Source organism: Tachysurus fulvidraco, chromosome 9 (genome assembly GCF_022655615.1).
Source record: "Tachysurus fulvidraco isolate hzauxx_2018 chromosome 9, HZAU_PFXX_2.0, whole genome shotgun sequence".
NCBI classification, from domain to species: domain Eukaryota; kingdom Metazoa; phylum Chordata; class Actinopteri; order Siluriformes; family Bagridae; genus Tachysurus; species Tachysurus fulvidraco.
Genome location: NC_062526.1, coordinates 13360878 through 13380886, shown reverse-complemented (window position 1 = coordinate 13380886; position 20009 = coordinate 13360878). Strand labels below are relative to the sequence as shown.

The window sequence follows — 20009 nt, the reverse complement described above, 5'->3', positions numbered from 1 at the left end:
AGTATAGTGCAGGCTGAGGGCAGGTGTGAGAATATAGTAAAGTCTGAGAGCAGGTGTGAGAGTATAGTGCAGGCTGAGAGCAGGTGTAAAAGTATAGTGCAGGCTGAGAGCAGAAGAGAAGATGCAAGAGTATAGTGCATGCTGAGGGCAGGTGTGAGAGTATAATGAAGGCTGAAAGCAGGTGTGAGAGTATAGTGCAGTCTGGGGGTGGGTGTGAGAATATAGAATAGTCTGAGAGCAGGTGTGAGAGTATAGTGCAGGCTGAGAGCAGGTGTAAGAGGGTAGTGCAGGCTGAAAGCAGGTGTGAGACTATAGTGCAGGCTGAGAGCAGGTGTGAGAGTATAGTAAATACTGAGAGCAGGGGTGAGAGTATAGTGAATACTGAGAGCAGGTGTGAGAGTATAGTGAATACTGAGAGCAGGTGTGAGAGTATAGTGCAGGCTGAGAGCAGAAGAGCAGATGCAAGAGTATAGTGCAGGCTGAGGGCAGGTGTGAGTATAATGAAGGCTGAAAGCAGGTGTGAGAGTATAGTGCAGGCTGAGAGCAGGTGTGAGAGTATAGTGCAGGCTGAGAGCAGATGTGAGAGTATAGTGCAGGCTGAGAGTAGGTGTGAGAGTATAATGCAGGCTGAGAGCAGATGTGAGAGTATAGTGCAGGCTGAGAGCAGAAGAGCAGATGCAAGAGTATAGTGCAGGCTGAGGGCAGGTGTGAGAGTATAATGAAGGCTGAAAGCAGGTGTGAGAGTATAGTGCAGGCTGAGGGCAGGTGTGAGAATATAGTAAAGTCTGAAAGCAGGTGTGAGAGTATAGTGCAGGCTGAGAGCAGGTGTGAGAGTATAGTGCAGGCTGAGAGCAGGTGTGAGAGTATAGTGCAGGCTGAGAGCAGGTGTGAGAGTATAGTGCAGGCTGAGAGCAGGTGTGAGAGTATAGTGCAGGCTGAGAGCAGGTGTGAGAGTATAGTGCAGTCTGAGGGTGCGTGTGAGAATATAGAATAGTCTGAGAGCAGGTGTGAGAGTATAGTGCAGGCTGAGAGCAGGTGTAAGAGGGTAGTGCAGGCTGAGAGCAGGTGTGAGACTATAGTGCAGGCTGAGAGCAGGTGTGAGAGTATAGTAAATACTGAGAGCAGGTGTGAGAGTATAGTGAATACTGAGAGCAGGTGTGAGAGTATAGTGAATACTGAGAGCAGTTGTGAGAGTATAGTGAATACTGAGAGCAGGTGTGAGAGTATAGTGCAGGCTGAGAGCAGAAGAGCAGATGCAAGAGTATAGTGCAGGCTGAGGGCTGGTGTGAGAGTATAGTGCAGGCTGAGAGCAGGTGTGACAGTATAGTGGACAGGAAGTAGGTCAATTTTTACTGACCTATGGCGCTGAAGTTGGCTCACAGCTCTCTGCAGCTCTTTAAGCTCCATCTGTAACTCTGATCTCTGTTCCTCCAGCCTAAGCAGGTCTCGCTTACTTGCCACACTATCTGACTGCTCCTCCCTTAAAGAATGGTCTGCAACTTTTGAAGAGTGTATCTGAAGAACAAAAAGCCATCACCACCAGCCTAAAGACTCAAGAACAGCACAGCACTCAGACATGATATCCTTTTGCACACATACAAAATCACTTTTAACAAGTAAGCAGTGTGAAATATTCTCTGTGGTTCAGTACAATATCCCAGTCATAAATGTGGCTTAGCTAATATTTAAACCTTAATATGCTAGAGCACGTGTATGCTACAGCCTTATATATATTTCAAGTGCCTGGAGAAAATGTGTCTCACCATATCTAGATGATCAGGCACATTGCAGTGTAGAGTGCCATTAGGAATTAACGGAATATGTAAACCACTGGGAGGAGGGCCATAAACCAGCCTGACTCCTTCAGGTGGAGGGCCATAGAACACTGCACCAGGTCCCACAGCCAGGCCTGGTACAGGTGGGGCATAAATGACCATGCCTGGGGGAAGATGGGCGCCATCAGGTGGCACAGTGTAGATGATTGCGCCTGGTGGTGAGGTGAAATGAGCTCCTCTAATGCCTTCTTCATCACTCTCACCATTGCTGTTTCTGTATGAAGACTCTATAGAGATTGAAGACGAGAGATTTGTTTTCCCTGGTGAGCTTAACAGATGTGGTATATTCATGTACATAGCCAATACTAATCACCTCTTTTCTGATAATTGTGCAGTTCATGTTGGTGGGGTGAATAAACCCAGTATCCTGTGCTGGAAGAGGGTCGTTTCTCTTTGTGCTGCTGGCTTCTGGAAAGTTTGCCTCTGTCAGGTGATGGAACATACCGAGAACCCAGGCCAGAGTCCTGTGTAGCCTGAGAACCAAGGCTATGGTGCTGGAATAATACATATATAGCTTAAGATAAAGCTATATACAGTGGGTACAGAAAGTATTCAGACCCCTTTAAATTTTTCACTCTTTGTTTCATTGCAGCCATTTGCTAAAATCAAAAAAGTTCATTTTATTTCTCATTAATGTACACTCAGCACCCCATCTTGACAGAAAATAAAAACAGACATGTAGAAATTTTTGCAAATTTATTAAAAAAGAAATACTGAAATATCACGGGCACAGGCTCCCCGTGACCTGAGGTAGTTCGGATAAGCGGTAGAAAATGAGTGATTTCTTCTGATACTCCTTGAGATGGTTCTATTCCTTCATTGGAGTCCAGATGTGTTTAATTAAACGGATTGGACTTGATTAGGAAAGTCACACACCTGTCTATATAAGACTTTACAGCTTACAGTGCATCATGAATCATGAGGTCGAAGGAACTGCCCAAGGAGCTCAGAGACAGAATTGCTCAGAGATCAGAGACAGAATTGTGGCAAGGCACGGATCTGGCCAAGGGTACAAAATAATTTCTGCAGCACTCAAGGTTCCCAAGAGCACAGTGGCCTCCATAATCCTTAAATGGAAGAGGTTTGGGACGACCAGAACTCTTCGTAGACCTGACCGTCCAGCCAAACTGAGCAATCATGGGAGAAGAGCCTTGGTGAGAGAGGTAAAAAAAAGAACCCAAAGATCACTGAGGCTGAGCTCCAGAGATGCAATAGGGGCATGAGAGAAAGTTCCAGAAAGTTCCTATCACTGCAGCCCTCCACCAGTCGGGGCTCTATGGCAGAGGGGCCCGAAGGAAGCCTCTCCTCGGTGCAAGACATATGAAAAAACACATGAAGGACTCCCAGACTATGAGAAATAAGATCCTCTGGCCTAATGAAACCAAGATTTAACTTTTTGGCATTAATTCTAAACGGTATGTGTGGAGAAAACCAGGCACTGCACATCACCTGCCCAATACAACAGTGAAACATGGTGTAGGGACAGAATGACTGGTTGCAATTGAAGGAAAGATGAATGCAGCCAAGTACAGAGATATCCTGGAACAAAACCTCTTCCAGAGTGCTCAGGACCTCAGACTGTGCCAAAGGTTCACCTTCCAACAAGACAATGACCCTAAGCACACAGCTAAAATAACAAAGGAGTGGCTTCAGAACAACTCTGTGAACATTCTTGACTGGCTCAGCCAGAGCCCTAACCTAAACCCAATTGAGCATCTCTGGAGAGACCTGAAAATGGCTGTCCACCAAAGTTCACCATCCAACCTGACGGGACTGGAAAGTATCTGCAAGGAAGAATGGCAGAGGATCCCCAAATCCAGGTGTAAAAAACGTTTTGCATCATTCTCAAGAAGACTCATGGCTGTACTAGCTCAAAAGGGTGCTTCTACTCAATACTGAGCAAAGGGTCTGAATACTTATGACCATGTGATATTTCAGTTTTTCTTTTTTAATAAATTTGCAAAAAAGTCTACATGTCTGTTTTTTTTCTGTCAAGATGGGGTGCTGAGTGTACATTAATGAGAAATAAAATGAACCTTTTTTATTTTAGCAAATGGCTGCAATGAAACAAAGAGAATTTAAATTTAAAGGGGTCCAAATACTTTCCGTACCCACTGTAAATAATATAAATAAATTACAAATATTCCAGCTTAAGAAACCTAAGGTAATTTAAATACCTCAGACAAGGATACTAATAAATTAAGCCCTAAGTATGTATAATGTGTCCTTTAGACACTGATTTACTTTCATCTGAATGAAGAATTGGTGTTAACAATGTAGACATTTATCTTGTAGACATGATTGTGAAATTGCGCTGCTCATACACAGATTTTTTTATGAATATATTTGTATCAATATGGTAGTAATACTAAATTTTAAAAAAAAATCTATTGCTTGTTCATCACAAATATTTACTACTGAGCACTTCTTTGCTTAATTGTCCTGGAGTGACTGTTCTAACAAGTGATGATTATTTCCAACTGAAAAATTCAGCTGTGATAAGATCCTGCTGAAATCCTGTACTTTGTAATGTTAAAATTTCCCCCCTTATATTTTTTGCAGCATGTTAGTGATTTTTCTTCAAATGTTAGTGTTAGAGACAACATTTTACTAGCACTGCAACATGAGCAACCTGATTTGATCAAATGGGTATAGTTGGCTATACTTTAAATTTGTGCTGCACGATTAATCATATCGCAATCGCAATCGAGATATCAAGCCTGTGCGATTATATGACGCAAAATGCTGCGATTTTATGAAATAAATAATAAATAAATGCATGTGTGGACATGACAACCCATTCTCTCTGAAAGCTGTTTGCCTATTTCATACACTACACCGCTATCCGCTAATTAAAAAAAAAAAAAAAAAAAAAGACCAGTGAGTTTCAGTTTAGGCAGTGGCACGTGTGGCACGTATGGTCATGTCGTGACTTTTTCCGGTGTCCAGCACCGGAAATCAGGTTCTTTAGGACCTTACTCCGGACAAAGTTTTTATTTCGGCCTTCCGACGGAATTTTCGGAAAATTCCTCTAAGCTCTCACACACACAGCGTGCGCAGAGCTCAGGCACGGCTTCTCTCTCTGTGATCCACGCAGTATAATAATAAGTAGAATCCCATAATGACTGCAGTATTGACATGAAATGTCCAAACCCTCAGTAGCCACTTTTTCCCAAAAGTATTGCCACCCCACCGGATATTCTGGTGACGTCACTCGACACCACGTGACGTCACGGGTAGCCCCGCCCCCAAAACAAGCGAAATCAAAAATTTGCACAACATGGACATGCGACATATCAAAACACTCAGCACAATGAGGGGAACTGCCCCACGGGTATTATGGTCACGTCACGTGACGTCACGTGATGTCACATGTAGCCCCGCCCTAAAAACAAGCAAAATTAAAAATTTGCACAACATGGACATGTGACATATCAAAACACTCAGCACAATGAGGAGAACTGCCCCACGGGTATTATGGTCACGTCACATGCTCATATCCGCTCACCTCCAATAGTATTGGCACTCTAGCGGCCTTTGCGAATACTTGCACCGTCAAAGCCAACATCAAAGTTTGTCACGACGAACTTTACAAATCTAGTTATTATTATTATTTTTATTCTTGGACAAAAATGTATAAAAAAAAATGCGGCCTAGGGCGTTCGAGCCACATGCACCAAATTCGGATATGTTGTAAACCCTGGTCTGAAGTTTGTTGCTTCTATTTTTCTAAGAGATCAGAATTCCGGCATTCCCGGTATGGAAGCTCAAAGTGGCCTTTTTTCCCATAGACTTCCATTATAAACATTTGAGGTTTACAACTCGGCAAGTTTTCGAGCGATTTACTCGGAACTCGGACAGGTTCTTTAGGACCTTACTCCGGACAAAGTTTTTATTTCGGACTTCCGATGGAATTTTCGGTTTTCCGGTAGTCGACGATCGAACATCCCAAAGACTTGAATGGGGAATTCCGAAAATTCCTCTAAGCTCTCACACACACAGCGTGCGCAGAGCTCAGGCACGGCTTCTCTCTCTGTGATCCACGCAGTATAATAATAAGTAGAATCCCATAATGACTGCAGTATTGACATGAAATGTCCAAACTCTCAGTAGCCACTTTTTGCCAAAAGTATTGGCAGACCACCGGATATTCTGGTGACGTCACTCGACACCACGTGACATCACGTGGAGCCCGGCCCCAAAAACAAGCGAAATCAAAAATTTGCACAACATGGACATGTGACATATCAAAACACTCAGCACAATGAGGGGAACTGCCCCACGGGTATTCTGGTCACGTCACGTGACGTAATGTGAAGTCACATGTAGCCCCACCCCAAAAACAAGCGAAATCAAAAATTTGCACAATATGGACATGTGACATATCAAAATACTCAGCACTTTGAGGGGAACTGCCCCACGGGTATTCTGGTCACGTCACGTGACGTCACGTGTAGCCTCGCCCCCAAAACAAGCGAAATCAAAAATTTGCACAACATGGACATGTGACATATCAAAACACTCAGCACAATGAGGGGAACTGCCCCACGGGTATTCCGGTCATGTCACGTGATGTAACGTGAGGCCACGTGTAGCCCCGCCCCAAAAACAAGCGAATTCAAAAATTTGCACAACATGGACATGTGACATATCAAAACACTCAGCACAATGAGGGGAACTACCCCACGGGTATTCTGGTCACATCACGTGACGTCACGTGATGTCACATGTAGCCCCACCCCAAAAACAAGCAAAATTAAACATTTGCACAACATGGACATGTGACATATCAAAACACTCAGCACACTAAGGGGAACTGCCCCATGGGTATTCTGGTCACGTCACGTGACATCACATGACATCACGTGAAAATTAAAAATTTGCACAACATGGACATGTGACATATCAAAACACTCGGCACAATGAGGGGAACTGCCCCATGGGTATTCTGGTCAAGTCACGTGACGTCACGTGTAGCCCCGCCCCAAAACAAGCAAAATCAAAAATTTGCACAACATGGACATGTGACATATCAAAACACTCAGCACATTGAGGGGAACTGCCCCATGGGTATTTTGGTCATGTCACGTGATGTCACGTGTAGCCCCGCCCCCAAAACAAGCGAAATCAAAAATTTGCACAACATGGACATGTGACATATCAAAACACTCAGCACAATGAGTGGAACTTCCCCACGGGTATTATGGTCACTTCACATGCTCATGTCCACTCACCTCCAAAAGTATTGGCACCCTAGCGGTCCAGTAGCTTTCACAATCTTTGTCCACTCGCCTCCAAAATGCACCGGCCTTCGCGAATAGTTGCACCGTCAACGTCAACATCAAAGTTTGTCGCGACGAACTTTAGAAATCTAGATTTATATTTTAATTTGAAAACGTTTTGCATTTGTTTGTTGTTGTTGCTAGTTTGAGTTTAGAAATACAAATTTCAAAATGATCAGTAATCATTTTCCTTGAAAACCAAGCAAGTTGCCTCATGATACTATTTGTTTATTATATCGCAATCGCATATCACAATTGCAATATTGACCTCAATAATTGCAATATGACATTTTCCCTAAATCGTGCAGCCCTACTTTCAATGTCACCTGATATCATGTAGTCTGGAATTTATCAGGCATTGGAGAAACGCAATAATTGTCGACAACAACAAACGACAAAAAGAAAAACTCTCTGCCTTAATCAATAACTACCAAATTTAACTCTATTTAACTATTTGGACACCCATCATCACCCACATACTCCAGAGAATCATGTCACCATAGCCAACAATACAGTTCTACAGACAAACCAAACATATCATGTATAACACACAAAAACAATCAGAACTAATACATGCAACATTCACACTGTCCAAGTCAACATCTACATGCACACACAGTCATACATCAAGTATAAATAGGGTGTACTGAGTGTAGTCTTAAATTTGTGTTGTGAGTGGGCTTTTTTTAAATAGCAAAAAAATTAAATAAACAACAATAATGGAGGGTTGAGGGTATTTTAGTGAAAGAGAGACAGTGAGGTTTTAAACTAGATAACATAACTCACACTTTGGTATGGTGGAACATAGTACCAACATCCACTGCTGGGTGTAGTATGCACGAAACTGGACAGGTAATTGCTCTGCTGCAGCAGAGTGTCTCTAAGAGCTTCTATTTCCTCAATCAGCTCGTCCAGGTTTCCACTATTATCTATTCATACAAGCAATGGAGGAATCAATAAGTCATTTTTTTTAAAAGGCCAAGGTTTAGTAAAACAGTGTATATTGAGGTTGTTACCTTCTAGTGCCTGAGCCAGCTGATCTCGTAGCCGTTTGGTCTGAACCTGTTGCCTTTTTAAAACCTGACTCAGCCTGGCTAACTCCTGTTGTTGAAAACTGGAGTCTGGTATACTGAGGCTATCTGTGTCTGACAGAGGAACCTAAAAAAAAAACAATATACAGATTAGGATACAGATGAATATTCCAGCATTGTCAACTCACTTTTTATGTCATTCCTAACTTTTTTATAACATGTGACAAGTCATCATGGTCTTAAAAACATATGATGGAGCATTTGTTGAAACTTTTGTAATTACATGTCTAAACTTACCCTGTCTTGAAGCAGCTTATGTAGACCCTGGATTTCTGCTTCTGCCTTTGTTAGATCTTGCATGGCTTGAGCAGCCTGCACCCTGGATTCTTCTAAGTCCTCTGCATCCTACAAACAGAAAAGCCCTGTTTACCCCAATCCTAATATTTGTCTGAGTGATTAGCTCAACACTGGAATATTGTGACCAAAGAAAACTGCCAAATCTGCAAAATACAACCTGATAGCTTTAAGACATCACTTGAAAACTCATACAGTCATTGCAAGTGTATATGTTAAAAAGTTGGATGGAATTGGTGATGTTTTTTTATGTTTTCCTAATACATGAAAACATGTTTCTCTTGGGTCGAATTGGAAGAAAGCTTTAACTGTACCGGCAGATTTATTCTGAGTTTTCCATTTGTTTTATTCAATGCCACAAAGAAAACAACATTATTAACACATACAAAAATGTGAAAAAATAGAACACAAATTGTACTGTAATTTAGCATGAGAGCAAGCATTAAATTACAATATTATATATAAACTTTTATGACTTCAAATAAATAAAAGCAATAAAACAATTCTATATCCAGTTGCACATTTTTACCTCCGCTCTCTCCTGACTGATTCTCTGCACTGTGCTGTGGAGCGAGTGGAGCTCATCTTTGGCAGTACTCAGCTGCTCTGCAGTCAGCTGATCAGCGACAGTGAAGGATTTCCTAAGCTCTCTTAACTCTAGCTCTAAGGTCTGTAGCTGTTCTTGTGCCTGAGTCTCCTCAGCCTTTATCTGTGAACAAACACACAGAACACAACTCTGTATATTTCATATGTAAAATATTCAAACAATTAAGACCAATTGTTAGACTATACAATTTATTGCATTAATCTACTGCTAACAGTATATATATTTCTACCCCCTTGTCAAATATCAAAATGTCCTCAAATTGTTCTTGCTTTTACACACCTGTTTGTCTTGCTTCCCCAATTCCAAGAATAGCTGATCTCTCTCTCTCTCTACTTCTTGAAGACATTGCAGCATCAGGTACTGCTGCTCCTGTGCCTCATGCAGCTCCTGCCTCAGATGGAGGAGCTCAGCCTCCTCCTCACACTTCTCTGCTGCCTGTTGGGACCAAAATCTTTTAATGCATCACACCAATTAAAGCCTGGAGAAAATCCTCTAAGAATATCCTGTCATTTTATTCCTTAGACTGGCTGCATTTTCTGAAAAAAAATTAAGAAGCTAAAGAGTATATTGAGAGATTTTACAAGATGACGCAAGCTTTACTAGAATAAGAATCTTTAACTTCTCAAAATACAGTGACTTAAAACAGAACTATCACAACCACAGTAACTACATTGTTACATGTTATGTTGTATGCTGATAATATAATTATTATCCCTATGGGTTTGTGTAAATCAACTCACCCTGGTCTGTTGGGCCTCTTCACATGCACTCTGGTATTTCTCCTGACTATGTGCAAGCCTGTTTCTGAGAATGTTCCGCTCATTTACCAGCCTATCTTGAGCACTCTGGGCTGCATCTCGGTCTCTCAAAGCAGCAGAAACGGTACGGTGAAGCTCTTCTTGCAGTTCAGCAAAGCTTTCGCTGAGCACATCTTCATCACCATTCACTCTGCTGTTAGATGAAACCACATCAACATGATTACACTACTCAGTTGAATATCAATTAAAATGTTCATTCCTACTGTCCCCCAAGTTATCATTATATACCTTATTTCCGATGACCCTGTGGCAATGACTTTCTTTAGCCCCTGCAATCTCTTGGCCACTTGTTTAGGGCACAGCAGCTCCCTCTTAAGCGTCTGCAAGTCTTGCTGCAAGACACTGACCTTCTCCATTAGAGAACCTTTCTCCCTCTGTAGTTACACATGGAACATCATGTAAAAAAAAAATAAACAGCCCATAGTTGCAAATGGAGACCACACTTTGGATTATTTTTAGCTCAGTTTAGTCATGCATCTCAAGAGCAAACAGATAAGGCTACGGTCAACCTTGTATCCATAACAGCACAGATGGCAAGCTAATTATATTTACTCAATAGTAGAAACTGTTCACAGTAATTGCTCAATGGCTCCAAACTTTCTGGGTGGCCAAAAAAAACAAAACAAAAAAAAACACTTATTGTGAGCATAGCTCCATGAGAACACACCTGCAGCATGTTGAGCTGTTGCAGGAGATCAGAGTTCTCCAGCTCTCTCTCTGAAGCTAGCTGTAGCTGAGTCAGGGCGTTCTCCTTAGCCTGTCTCTCCTTCAACAGCTCTGAATGCAGCGTAGAATGCTCCAGCTACATGGAACAGGTCAATACATGTATTTCTGTGCACTCTATTCAAGGTGCTTACAAACAATTTATAGTGTATAAAATGCTTTTTCCTACTCACAAATTTCAAAAGCAAATAATATATTTCAATCATACATAAACATGAAAAATAACAAGATTCAATTCATTTTCATTTAACCATCTTAAAGCGGTTTTGGAAGGTACCTGACTGAGCTGGTGCAATCGACTCAGCTCCTCTTCCAGGTGGCTGACCTTATAGTCTTTCTCTTGCAGCTCGGACTCTAAATCAGCTTCATAGGCACTGACATGTCCTTGAGCCTCCCTCAGCTCAAGGTTCTCTCTCCGCAGAGTTTGCAACTCCTCTTGGTGTTGCAGCAACTCCTATACCAACCAAAACCTTCACAATTACAATACAATTCATATAAAGAGTAAAATAATTTTCCCAGGAGTATTTACAGCTAAATTAATTCATGTTCCTAGCTGATGTTAAACTTATAACTAATTTTGAGGTGAAGCTCATAGGGCTTTTTGTCCACAAAATGATACCAGCACACATAATTCAACACTGAAAAACATGCTCAATTCCTTTTGTCAATATTTGAGAGAATACAAGACTTAAGATGCCAGACACAGACTTTTTCAGGTTTGCTGGTGCTGAAAACAAGAATGTTCCTTGAATTTCTTCAGATTATTGCTGTTGTTGTGGCAGCCACAGAGTATATTTCAACCACAGTTTATTCTTACAAACAATCAAAAAGTTTCTGTTAAATTAATTCCACTCTTAATTTACAATAGTATAGTTAAAGTAGGGCTGGGCGATAAAACGATAACGATATGTATTGCGATAGACACGTGATCGATAGCGATATAAAATGTGCTCGATAAGACGTTCGTTATTTTTTATTCTTCGTCGGAAGAAAACAGAAGTCGCGAAGCAAATTTGATTGCATTAACAAAGGCGCTCACTCTCTGGTAAACTAGCAACGTAGAGAGTGACACTCTAACAGCCAATCATGTAACAGTATCAGTTTGGTTGCGTCATATCGTTGTCTCGTGCTGGTGCTGGATTCCTCTTCAGTAACCGGCGACTGATGAGCAGAAAGTGAGCGCCTCAGCGAGTGAGGGAAATTGTAAATAAAAGAGGAAAAGTGAGCTCGCCAGCATTTTTCGAGGCAAATTCCTCTGCCTTGAAGCCTCTTTTAATTCATTTTAAAGTTCACGTCATGTTATTGTGCAATTATTTTGCGTGTGTGTGTGTGTGTGTGTGTGTGTGTGTGTGTGTGACAATGCGCTTATGTAAAAGCGGAAGGAGCGGCGCAGAGTTAGCGGTCTTTTGATTTGAGGGCGCGTGCGGGCTGCAAAATGGAAGGGCGCGATAACAATGTCAATGAGCAAAGAGAAGAATCAAACAGGAGAAAACGACAGAAAATGTCCAAGTTTTGGGACACTATTAGAGCATCTGTTTTCAGCAGCAGGAAACATTTCTTCAAAGCGCAGGGCAAGCCTCAATTCTGAGCATGTTGATACCTTTTTTCGTTGCAATCACATGCTCCTTTAAATACTTTTAAAGCACACACGTTGAGAGAGAGAGAGAGAGAGAGAGACCTTTTATATTCTGATTTATATATATATATATATATATATATATATATACTTAAAGGACTCACTGTGAAACCATGCAAGGCCTCATGGCCTCTAGGTCCAAGTGTTCCTGTCCATGTTTTTTGCCTCTTAAATACCACAAAGCATTCCAAATTAGACAGTAAAGGTTTGTTATGGCTGATCTGTAGATTTTGAATCTTTTAGTTCTGAAAGTTAAGCTGCATGACTTAAGGCAGTATTTTTGTATTATTATTACTATTTATTTTAATGTATGCCTTAGTATGCCTCAACTTACAGTACAAGTATAGACAGAGAAACAACGGGTATCTAAATGTTTATTTTTGATAGAAAATATTGTTGTATGCATTGCATACTATGCATTTAAAAAATAAAAGTTAATTTTTCTAAAAAAGGAAACCAATTAGTTATTCATTTTAAGAGACCCATCTTATTTTCTCTTGTATGTTTAATATTGCTCTTGCAAAAATACATTTTATCTCGATTAATCGATGAAATTTTTGGTAGAATACTCGATTACTAAAATAGCTACAGCCCTAATTATAAGTCTACAAAAATATACTTAGTTCAACTTCAAGTATGATTAGAGTAAGAATAAACTGAGTTACTTTTTCATATTTGTGCAGGTTTTATATTTCAAACAATGTTATTCTACTGTATCAGGTTTGTGTTTTATATTACAGATGTATCTCAGTCTACCTCAGTTTTATTTACGTTTACAAAACACTGCACATATTTTAAAACACTTTATTCACCAGAAGGAGAACAGCTAGTGAACTTCCTAGCACTAAACTTGCACTAAATTCTCAGGTTTCTCTATGTTTATATTTAACACTTTGCACTATTTTATTACACTTTGTTAAGCATTACTTACATTTTCATTCATTTTGCACCTTAAATGTTAAGAGATAATTGTTAAGTGTTCGTTGTGACTTTAGACTTATGTTTACATTTTATTTATTTGAGTTTTCCTGGTTGTTGACATTTCTGTCTTAATAACTGAAGGGATTATGATAAGAGGAAGGTTAAGCTTAAAATAAAAATGTTTAAATGTAATATATTTTTCTCCTGGTCCTTATTTTAAATGGGTCTTAAAGTTCAATATATATCGATATCGACCGATATGAAACACTGATATCATGATACAGTTTTTGGCCATATTGCCCAGCCCTAAGTTAAAGTACAGTTTATAGTTAAAATCCATCATGGGGATGTTCATTAGTTTCTCAGAAAAAAGGTGGATATCTGCACACAGGCATTATTCTTAAACTCTTGTAGAATTTTAGCAGAATGGACAGTCTCCGTGCTCAGTAAAACTCTTTTTATGATTGAGGAAAAGGTCAAACCTCCTTTGTGTTTTCACAGATCTGGGCTACTTGCTGCAGTCGGCTGAGTTGTTGATCTTTGTCCCAGAGGAGTTGCTGTAGAGTGTCGTTGTCCTTCTGCAGGCGCAGACATTCAGATTGGGCCTGTTGAGCTTGATCCTTCACCCCATGCAGGTAGTCTTGCAGTCCAGAGATTATGCCCTCTAGATCCTTCTTCAGTGCTTCATTAGCTGCTATCTGACCTATGAGACAGGGAAAAAATCTGAAACCTAGAAATTTAGTTTCAGGTTTTTCTAGAAATCTGGATTTTGATCTATTTTTATGCTGAGAGAACAAAATCTAAAGATTTATGATTCTTATAAATAAAAAGATTAGACTTTCAATTATTTTTACCAAAGTATTAGAAGTAAAGTAGTGAATTTTGGTTGCATTTAAAATATATATTGTAAAATATATAATACAAAGCTAAAATAAATACATTTACAGATCTGTAAATCTAGATAGTAGACCTAGGCACTAATAAGCAGAGAGGTTTGTCAGTATATCAATGTTATATCATTCCTGATTAGCAATACTACTTAGTGAGGGGTTGGTGAATTCTCTATGAATGGCACTGAGAAAAATCCACAGCGCATAGAACGATGCCGCACAACCCACAATACATAAAATTTTCCTCTCCATGCAGCTTGCAAAAGACTTAATGCCTTGGAAAAAAAATCCCAATATCAGAAGAATGTCTCTCACCATCAGTAAGCTGTTGTTCTAAATCTTTGATCTCTTGCGTCTCCTTTGCAATGCGACTGAGCATGTCATCTAGCCGGCCTTCCAACTCATGCTGTTTCCTACTCATGATGGAAAGCAGCTGACTTTTACTGGTCAACTGAGCCTTCACATGATACTGAGGGAAAAAAATCAGTAGACAGAGGGTTTACACACAAAGAATGCTCACATTACATTCTGTATTGTCTTGTGGATCATGGTTTGAGTTAATGTAACAAGTAGCTGAAAATGATTTCTCGTGGACTAAATTATCATGCACATTTTCTTGTAAAGGCAAAATTAGCCTTTATATATGCACATCATACTAAATGTGCCATAGGTTGTAGTTCAGTTACTACTATTTCTGACTGAAAAAAATCAGCATGTTATTTAAGCACTTAACAATTAATACATGAAAATCAGGACATGGAGATCCGAACAGTTAGTGCTACAGAACACATAACCCTGCACTGCACATTTCATCTATGTCTGTTTCTTCCACTATCACAACTATTACAGTTTGGTACAAATGCAAAAACCTTTGTTATTTTTCATGAATATTTTTTATTACAGGGTGGCATGACAGTGAACTTTAACATATATATTTACTTTCATAAATCATATAGATAAAAAAAGAACTGGGTTATTCAAGAGATATTTTATATCAGAACGTACAATTTGATACAACTTTTTTATCAAGCAAACTTATTGAACTGAAGAAAAAGTTGATAAAGTCCTTCAAGCGTGAAATGATAAAGACCGTACACAGCATTATAAAAACAGATGCAAACATATAATCACAACCACTCCACTGGGATACTTACTAACATAAAGTGGCTGACAAACACAAATCCTGCTCTCCCTCCATTACTGGCTCATGTGAGGCTACAAGAAGGCTCAGCTTTAGCCTTTAGCCATAAAGTTTTTGATTGTAGATTCGAGCCATAGTACAGGGTTTTTCCCCTGCTTTGCAATTCATCCCCCAACCAACACATGCACGCACGCACACACACACGCACACGCACGCGCACACGCACACACACACGCACACACAGTTCCTCAGTATTCTCTCCCTTTCTCCCCAGCTCTCGCTTCTGCTTTGAATCAACACAGGACACTCTCTATTCAACCAATCAATGCCTATAACCAAGCTATGACCAAATATCCTAAGAGAGAGTAAGCAACTTTTTAAGCTCCACCCAAATTCCCTACAGAAAGACTCTTCCTATTTCCTTAAAGAGACATGCACCGTGTATTAGTTGGCTGGAGCTTTGGGTACTCTCTAAACACCTCTGATTAACTGTATATTCCATTGGGAGGCTGATCTTGTTTTCCATGCACTTCCCTTGTTCCTGAGATGGAGCCATGGCAATATTCAGGATATAGCTGCTATTGTCATGGTTGCAGGCAGAGATATTTTACCAGTCATATTTTTACCTTTCTCAAGAAAGTTCAGTGACTTAGAAGTACAATAAATTCAGCAACATAGATTGAGGTTCCACAAAGACAAAAACTGTGTCTGAAATTTTTACTAACCTGTCTGATGTCTTCTGGATTCAAAGTGTGCAGTAAGCTCTGGAGTTGGTCTAGCTCCCCTTGAGCCACATTGAGCTCAGAGCTCTGCCTGTCCAGCTGCTTCTCCAGGGTCTCTGCCTCCTGCTGCATCTCACTCAAATTCTGGATCTTCATGTGCAGTTGCTGTCTAAAATGGTCCTTCTCTGCTTCTGAAATCTGCCACATAGAACTAGAGTTACAGCTGACCCCATGTAAGAAAATGTGCTCAGTAACATTGATTGCAATATGTGTTTTGATTGATCCGGTATCAAAATATGCATCATAAATAAGCACATATAATATTTATATAAGTATACAAACCACACCTCACACACAAAAATTCTAATTTTCCATACATATTTCATAACATTTCCTAACAAAAAAAGCCTTATTTTTTCATTTAAAATAACATTTAAAAAATATATAGTATTTTGTTTCATAAATATGTTTACCTAAATTATTGATATCCCTAAGAAACATTCCCTACACATAAATATGGCAAATATGAAATATGGCACAAGATAACAATGTATATATCAGGTGCATTACAACTTTAAATGTTTACATCTTAAATAAAACAGATAAGCAGCAGCTTTTCCTCAAACCATATGGTGTTTAATGCAAAACAAAATACTTGTTAATGCAAAACTAAATTCTTGTTTCTAGCTTAAAGTGTAAGATCTGACATTGTGTTCTAGTCCCTTTTTAGTTTTTTTTTTCTCTCACTTCAGGTGGGAAAAGTGCCATTTCTTTTTATTATTTCTGCTAACAAAACATTCCTAATAAGACTAATTAACTGAACTGACTTATTACTGTACTATACTTCAATAATATTTACTTGTCTACTGTTGGTTAAGTTGCATATTTCATAATTCTCTCAAGTTCTTCCAATTCACAACTGCTAACTTGACTTTTTCCTCAAATAGAGCATTCTGCCTACTGGGATGCTTTTCTGTTCATCAGGGATGGAAGGAGTGGCAATTTGAGTTACTATAGTTTTTCTCTTTCTCTGGGCATCTGGCTATTCTCCTTTGACCTCTCTTATCGACCAGGCATTTCCACCCACAGAACTGCCGCATAAAGTTTATCATTATCTGAAATACTCAAACCAGCCCATCTGGCACCAACAACCGTGCCACAGTCCAATCTCCATTCTGACTGTTTGTTCTTAACTGAAGCTCTTGTCTTGTATCTGCACGCTTTTACTCATCATAATACACCTACAATATTTTTCATAACTCATAAAAGTCATCAAATCAGAGCTTTAAATTAAATATCATAGACCAACAGTAATGAGAAAAAAATATATACACTATTTCAAAAAGACACTCACTCGTTTTTGAGATGCTGCCTCTTCTAGTTGGTGCAGCTCCTCACTGGCTCTCAGGATCTGTTGCTCTGTGCAATCCATCTCCTTGCGCAGCTGCTGTAGACGCTCCTCTGCTACAGTCACAGCATTTACTGCTGAACAAAGAACAACATTATACCATACAATAGCACTGTACTAACCAAAATATATGCTCTATGAGTCAATTCTTTATTTTTACATTGTTATGATACATCGTTATACACATTGATTGTAAAGAAGCTGTTTTTTTAAATGCACAACTCAGACAGTAGTTCATGAACAACATATTTATATTACTGCATTCATTCTAGTATGTTATTGTTTCTTTAGTAGTTCTATAAGGATGTTCCACATAATTTGAGACTAATAAAAAGAGAGAGACTATGCAGTTAAATGAACTTAATCCACACTGAGGCAGTATAATGCTCAATCCATTATCACCCCAAAGAGATATGGGAATTATGTGAGACAGTGCTCTTTACATGCTCTAGCATAAAATGCATAGTGTATAGATAGAAAGCTTCTAATGTCAACTCATGTAAAATTAAACAAACAAAAAACAATATGTACTATATGGATGTCAGTAACTCTTGCCAAGTCATGCCTAGACCCCTCCTCCGGCTCTTTACCTGTATGTGTGAGACCCACAAAAGCCTGATTCTTGTCCCCTGCATCTATAATGTCTGATGTAAATGTGCTCCTTTTGTGACGGGCTTTTCCAATGTATGGACTCTCACCAAGCACATCCCCATCCAGGTCCTAAAGAGGTTATAACATATAAGATGGAGAACAGACTGTTTCACAGTGCACAGATGGAAATTTATTCATGTAACTTGATAGAAATGTAGATGACAAGATATTTAATAGTAAAATGTAAAACCAATGATACACTTTAAATGTGCACACAGGTTGACTATCTCCACTTGCTATTTTGTGCAAATGGAAGATTAAAAGCAGGTCATAGGTGAATAACATGGTTAGCCAGTTGTCAGGATAAGATGTAAGATGTTTTGGTAATTTATTACAGTAGACAAGGTCTGTCTGCATCTTATCAAAACTTTGACACTGTCATGGGTATAGTTTGACCAGTCTGCAGCTGAAGCCATGTCAAATCACATTACACTGTCCGCACCATATGCAGGTATTACGAATAGAGGACGTGCAGTGGTAATTTTAATTTGCAGAAAATGCAGAAATGGCAGCTGGATAAACACAGACAGTCATCTTGCAAACACAAACAGGCATTTAATATCAAGTGTAACAACTGCCAAATTAATAAAGCAAGTCTTAACTAGATTTGTAAAGTTTGTCGCGACAAACTTTGATGTTGGCTTTGACGGTGCAAGAATTCGCAAAGGCCGGTGCATTTTGGAGGCAATTGGACAGAAAGATTGTGAAAGCTACTGGACGGCTAGGGTGCCAATACTTTTGGAAGTGAGCAGACATGAGCATGTGACGTGTTCCGAATACCCGTGAGGTATTTCCCCTCATTGTGCTGAGTGTTTTGATATGTCACATGTCCATGTTGTGCAAATTATTAATTTTCATGTGACCTCAAGTGACGTCACGTGACGTGAACAGAATACCCGTGGGGCAGTTCCCCTCATTGTGCTGAGTGTTTTGATATGTCACATGTCCATGTTGTGCAAATTTTTAATTTTCACGTGACCTCAAGTGACGTCACGTGACGTGAACAGAATACCCGTGGGGCAGTTCCCCTCATTGTGCTGAGTGTTTTGATATGTCACATGTCCATGTTGTGCAAATTTTTAATTTTCACGTGACCTCAAGTGACGTCACGTGACGTGAACAGAATACCCGTGGGGCAGTTCCCCTCATTGTGCTGAGTGTTTTGATATGTCACATGTCCATGTTGTGCAAATTTTAAATTTTCACGTTACCTCACGTGACGTCACGTGACGTGACCAGAATCTCCGTGGGGCAGTTCCCCTCAATGCGCTGAGTGTTTTCATATGTCACATGTCTATGTGGTGCAAATTTTTGATTTCGCTTGTTTTGGGGCGGGGCTACACGTGATGACAAGTGACGTGACCAGAATACACATGGGGCAGTTTCCCTCAATGTGCTGAGTGTTTTGATATGTCACATGTCTATGTGGTGCAAATTTTTGATTTCGCTTGTTTTGGGGGCGTGGCTACACGTGACGTCACATGACGTGACCAGAATACCCGTGGGACAGTTCCCCTCATTGTGCTGTGTTTTGATATGTCACATGTCCATGATGTGCAAATTTTTAATTTTCACGTGACGTCAAGTGACCTCACGTGACGTCACGTGACATGACCAGAATACCCGTGGGGCAGTTCCCCTCATTGTGCTGAGTGTTTTGATATGTCACATGTCCATGTTGTGCAAATTTTTAATTTTGCTTGTTTTTGGGGTGGGGCTACATGTGACATCACGTGACGTCACGTGATGTGACCAGAATACCCGTGGGGCAGTTCCCCTCATTGTGCTGAGTGTTTTGATATGTCACATGTCCATGTTGTGCAAATTTTTAATTTTGCTTGTTTTTGGGGCGGGGCTACATGTGACATCATGTGACGTCACGTGACGTGACCAGAATACCCGTGGGGCAGTTCCCCTCATTGTGCTGAGTGTTTTGATATGTCACATGTCCATGTTATGAAAATTTTTGATTTTGCTTGTTTTGGGGGTG

General features: G+C 40.0%; 1 protein-coding gene across 6 annotated transcripts in view; it reads right to left on the bottom strand.

Moving 5' to 3' along the window:
* cntrl (centriolin) overlaps nucleotides 1–20009 on the bottom strand; it is a 53116-nt gene that overhangs the window by 20232 nt on the left and 12875 nt on the right. For 4 of the 6 annotated variants that reach the window (XM_027145688.2, XM_027145691.2, XM_027145694.2 and 1 more), the window contains 17 exons: nucleotides 17959–18088; nucleotides 17315–17445; nucleotides 15964–16158; nucleotides 14413–14566; nucleotides 13690–13910; nucleotides 10928–11104; nucleotides 10595–10729; nucleotides 10156–10301; nucleotides 9850–10060; nucleotides 9389–9544; nucleotides 9032–9211; nucleotides 8446–8553; nucleotides 8134–8275; nucleotides 7904–8046; nucleotides 2149–2329; nucleotides 1764–2062; nucleotides 1358–1515 (listed from right to left, as the gene is read on the bottom strand). In XM_027145688.2, the coding sequence (XP_027001489.2) occupies nucleotides 1358–1515; nucleotides 1764–2062; nucleotides 2149–2329; nucleotides 7904–8046; nucleotides 8134–8275; nucleotides 8446–8553; nucleotides 9032–9211; nucleotides 9389–9544; nucleotides 9850–10060; nucleotides 10156–10301; nucleotides 10595–10729; nucleotides 10928–11104; nucleotides 13690–13910; nucleotides 14413–14566; nucleotides 15964–16158; nucleotides 17315–17445; nucleotides 17959–18088 (2867 nt within the window). The remainder of the gene's footprint in view (nucleotides 1–1357; nucleotides 1516–1763; nucleotides 2063–2148; nucleotides 2330–7903; nucleotides 8047–8133; nucleotides 8276–8445; nucleotides 8554–9031; nucleotides 9212–9388; nucleotides 9545–9849; nucleotides 10061–10155; nucleotides 10302–10594; nucleotides 10730–10927; nucleotides 11105–13689; nucleotides 13911–14412; nucleotides 14567–15963; nucleotides 16159–17314; nucleotides 17446–17958; nucleotides 18089–20009) is intronic. The other 2 variants (XM_027145689.2, XM_027145693.2) reach the window with 1 other exon arrangement.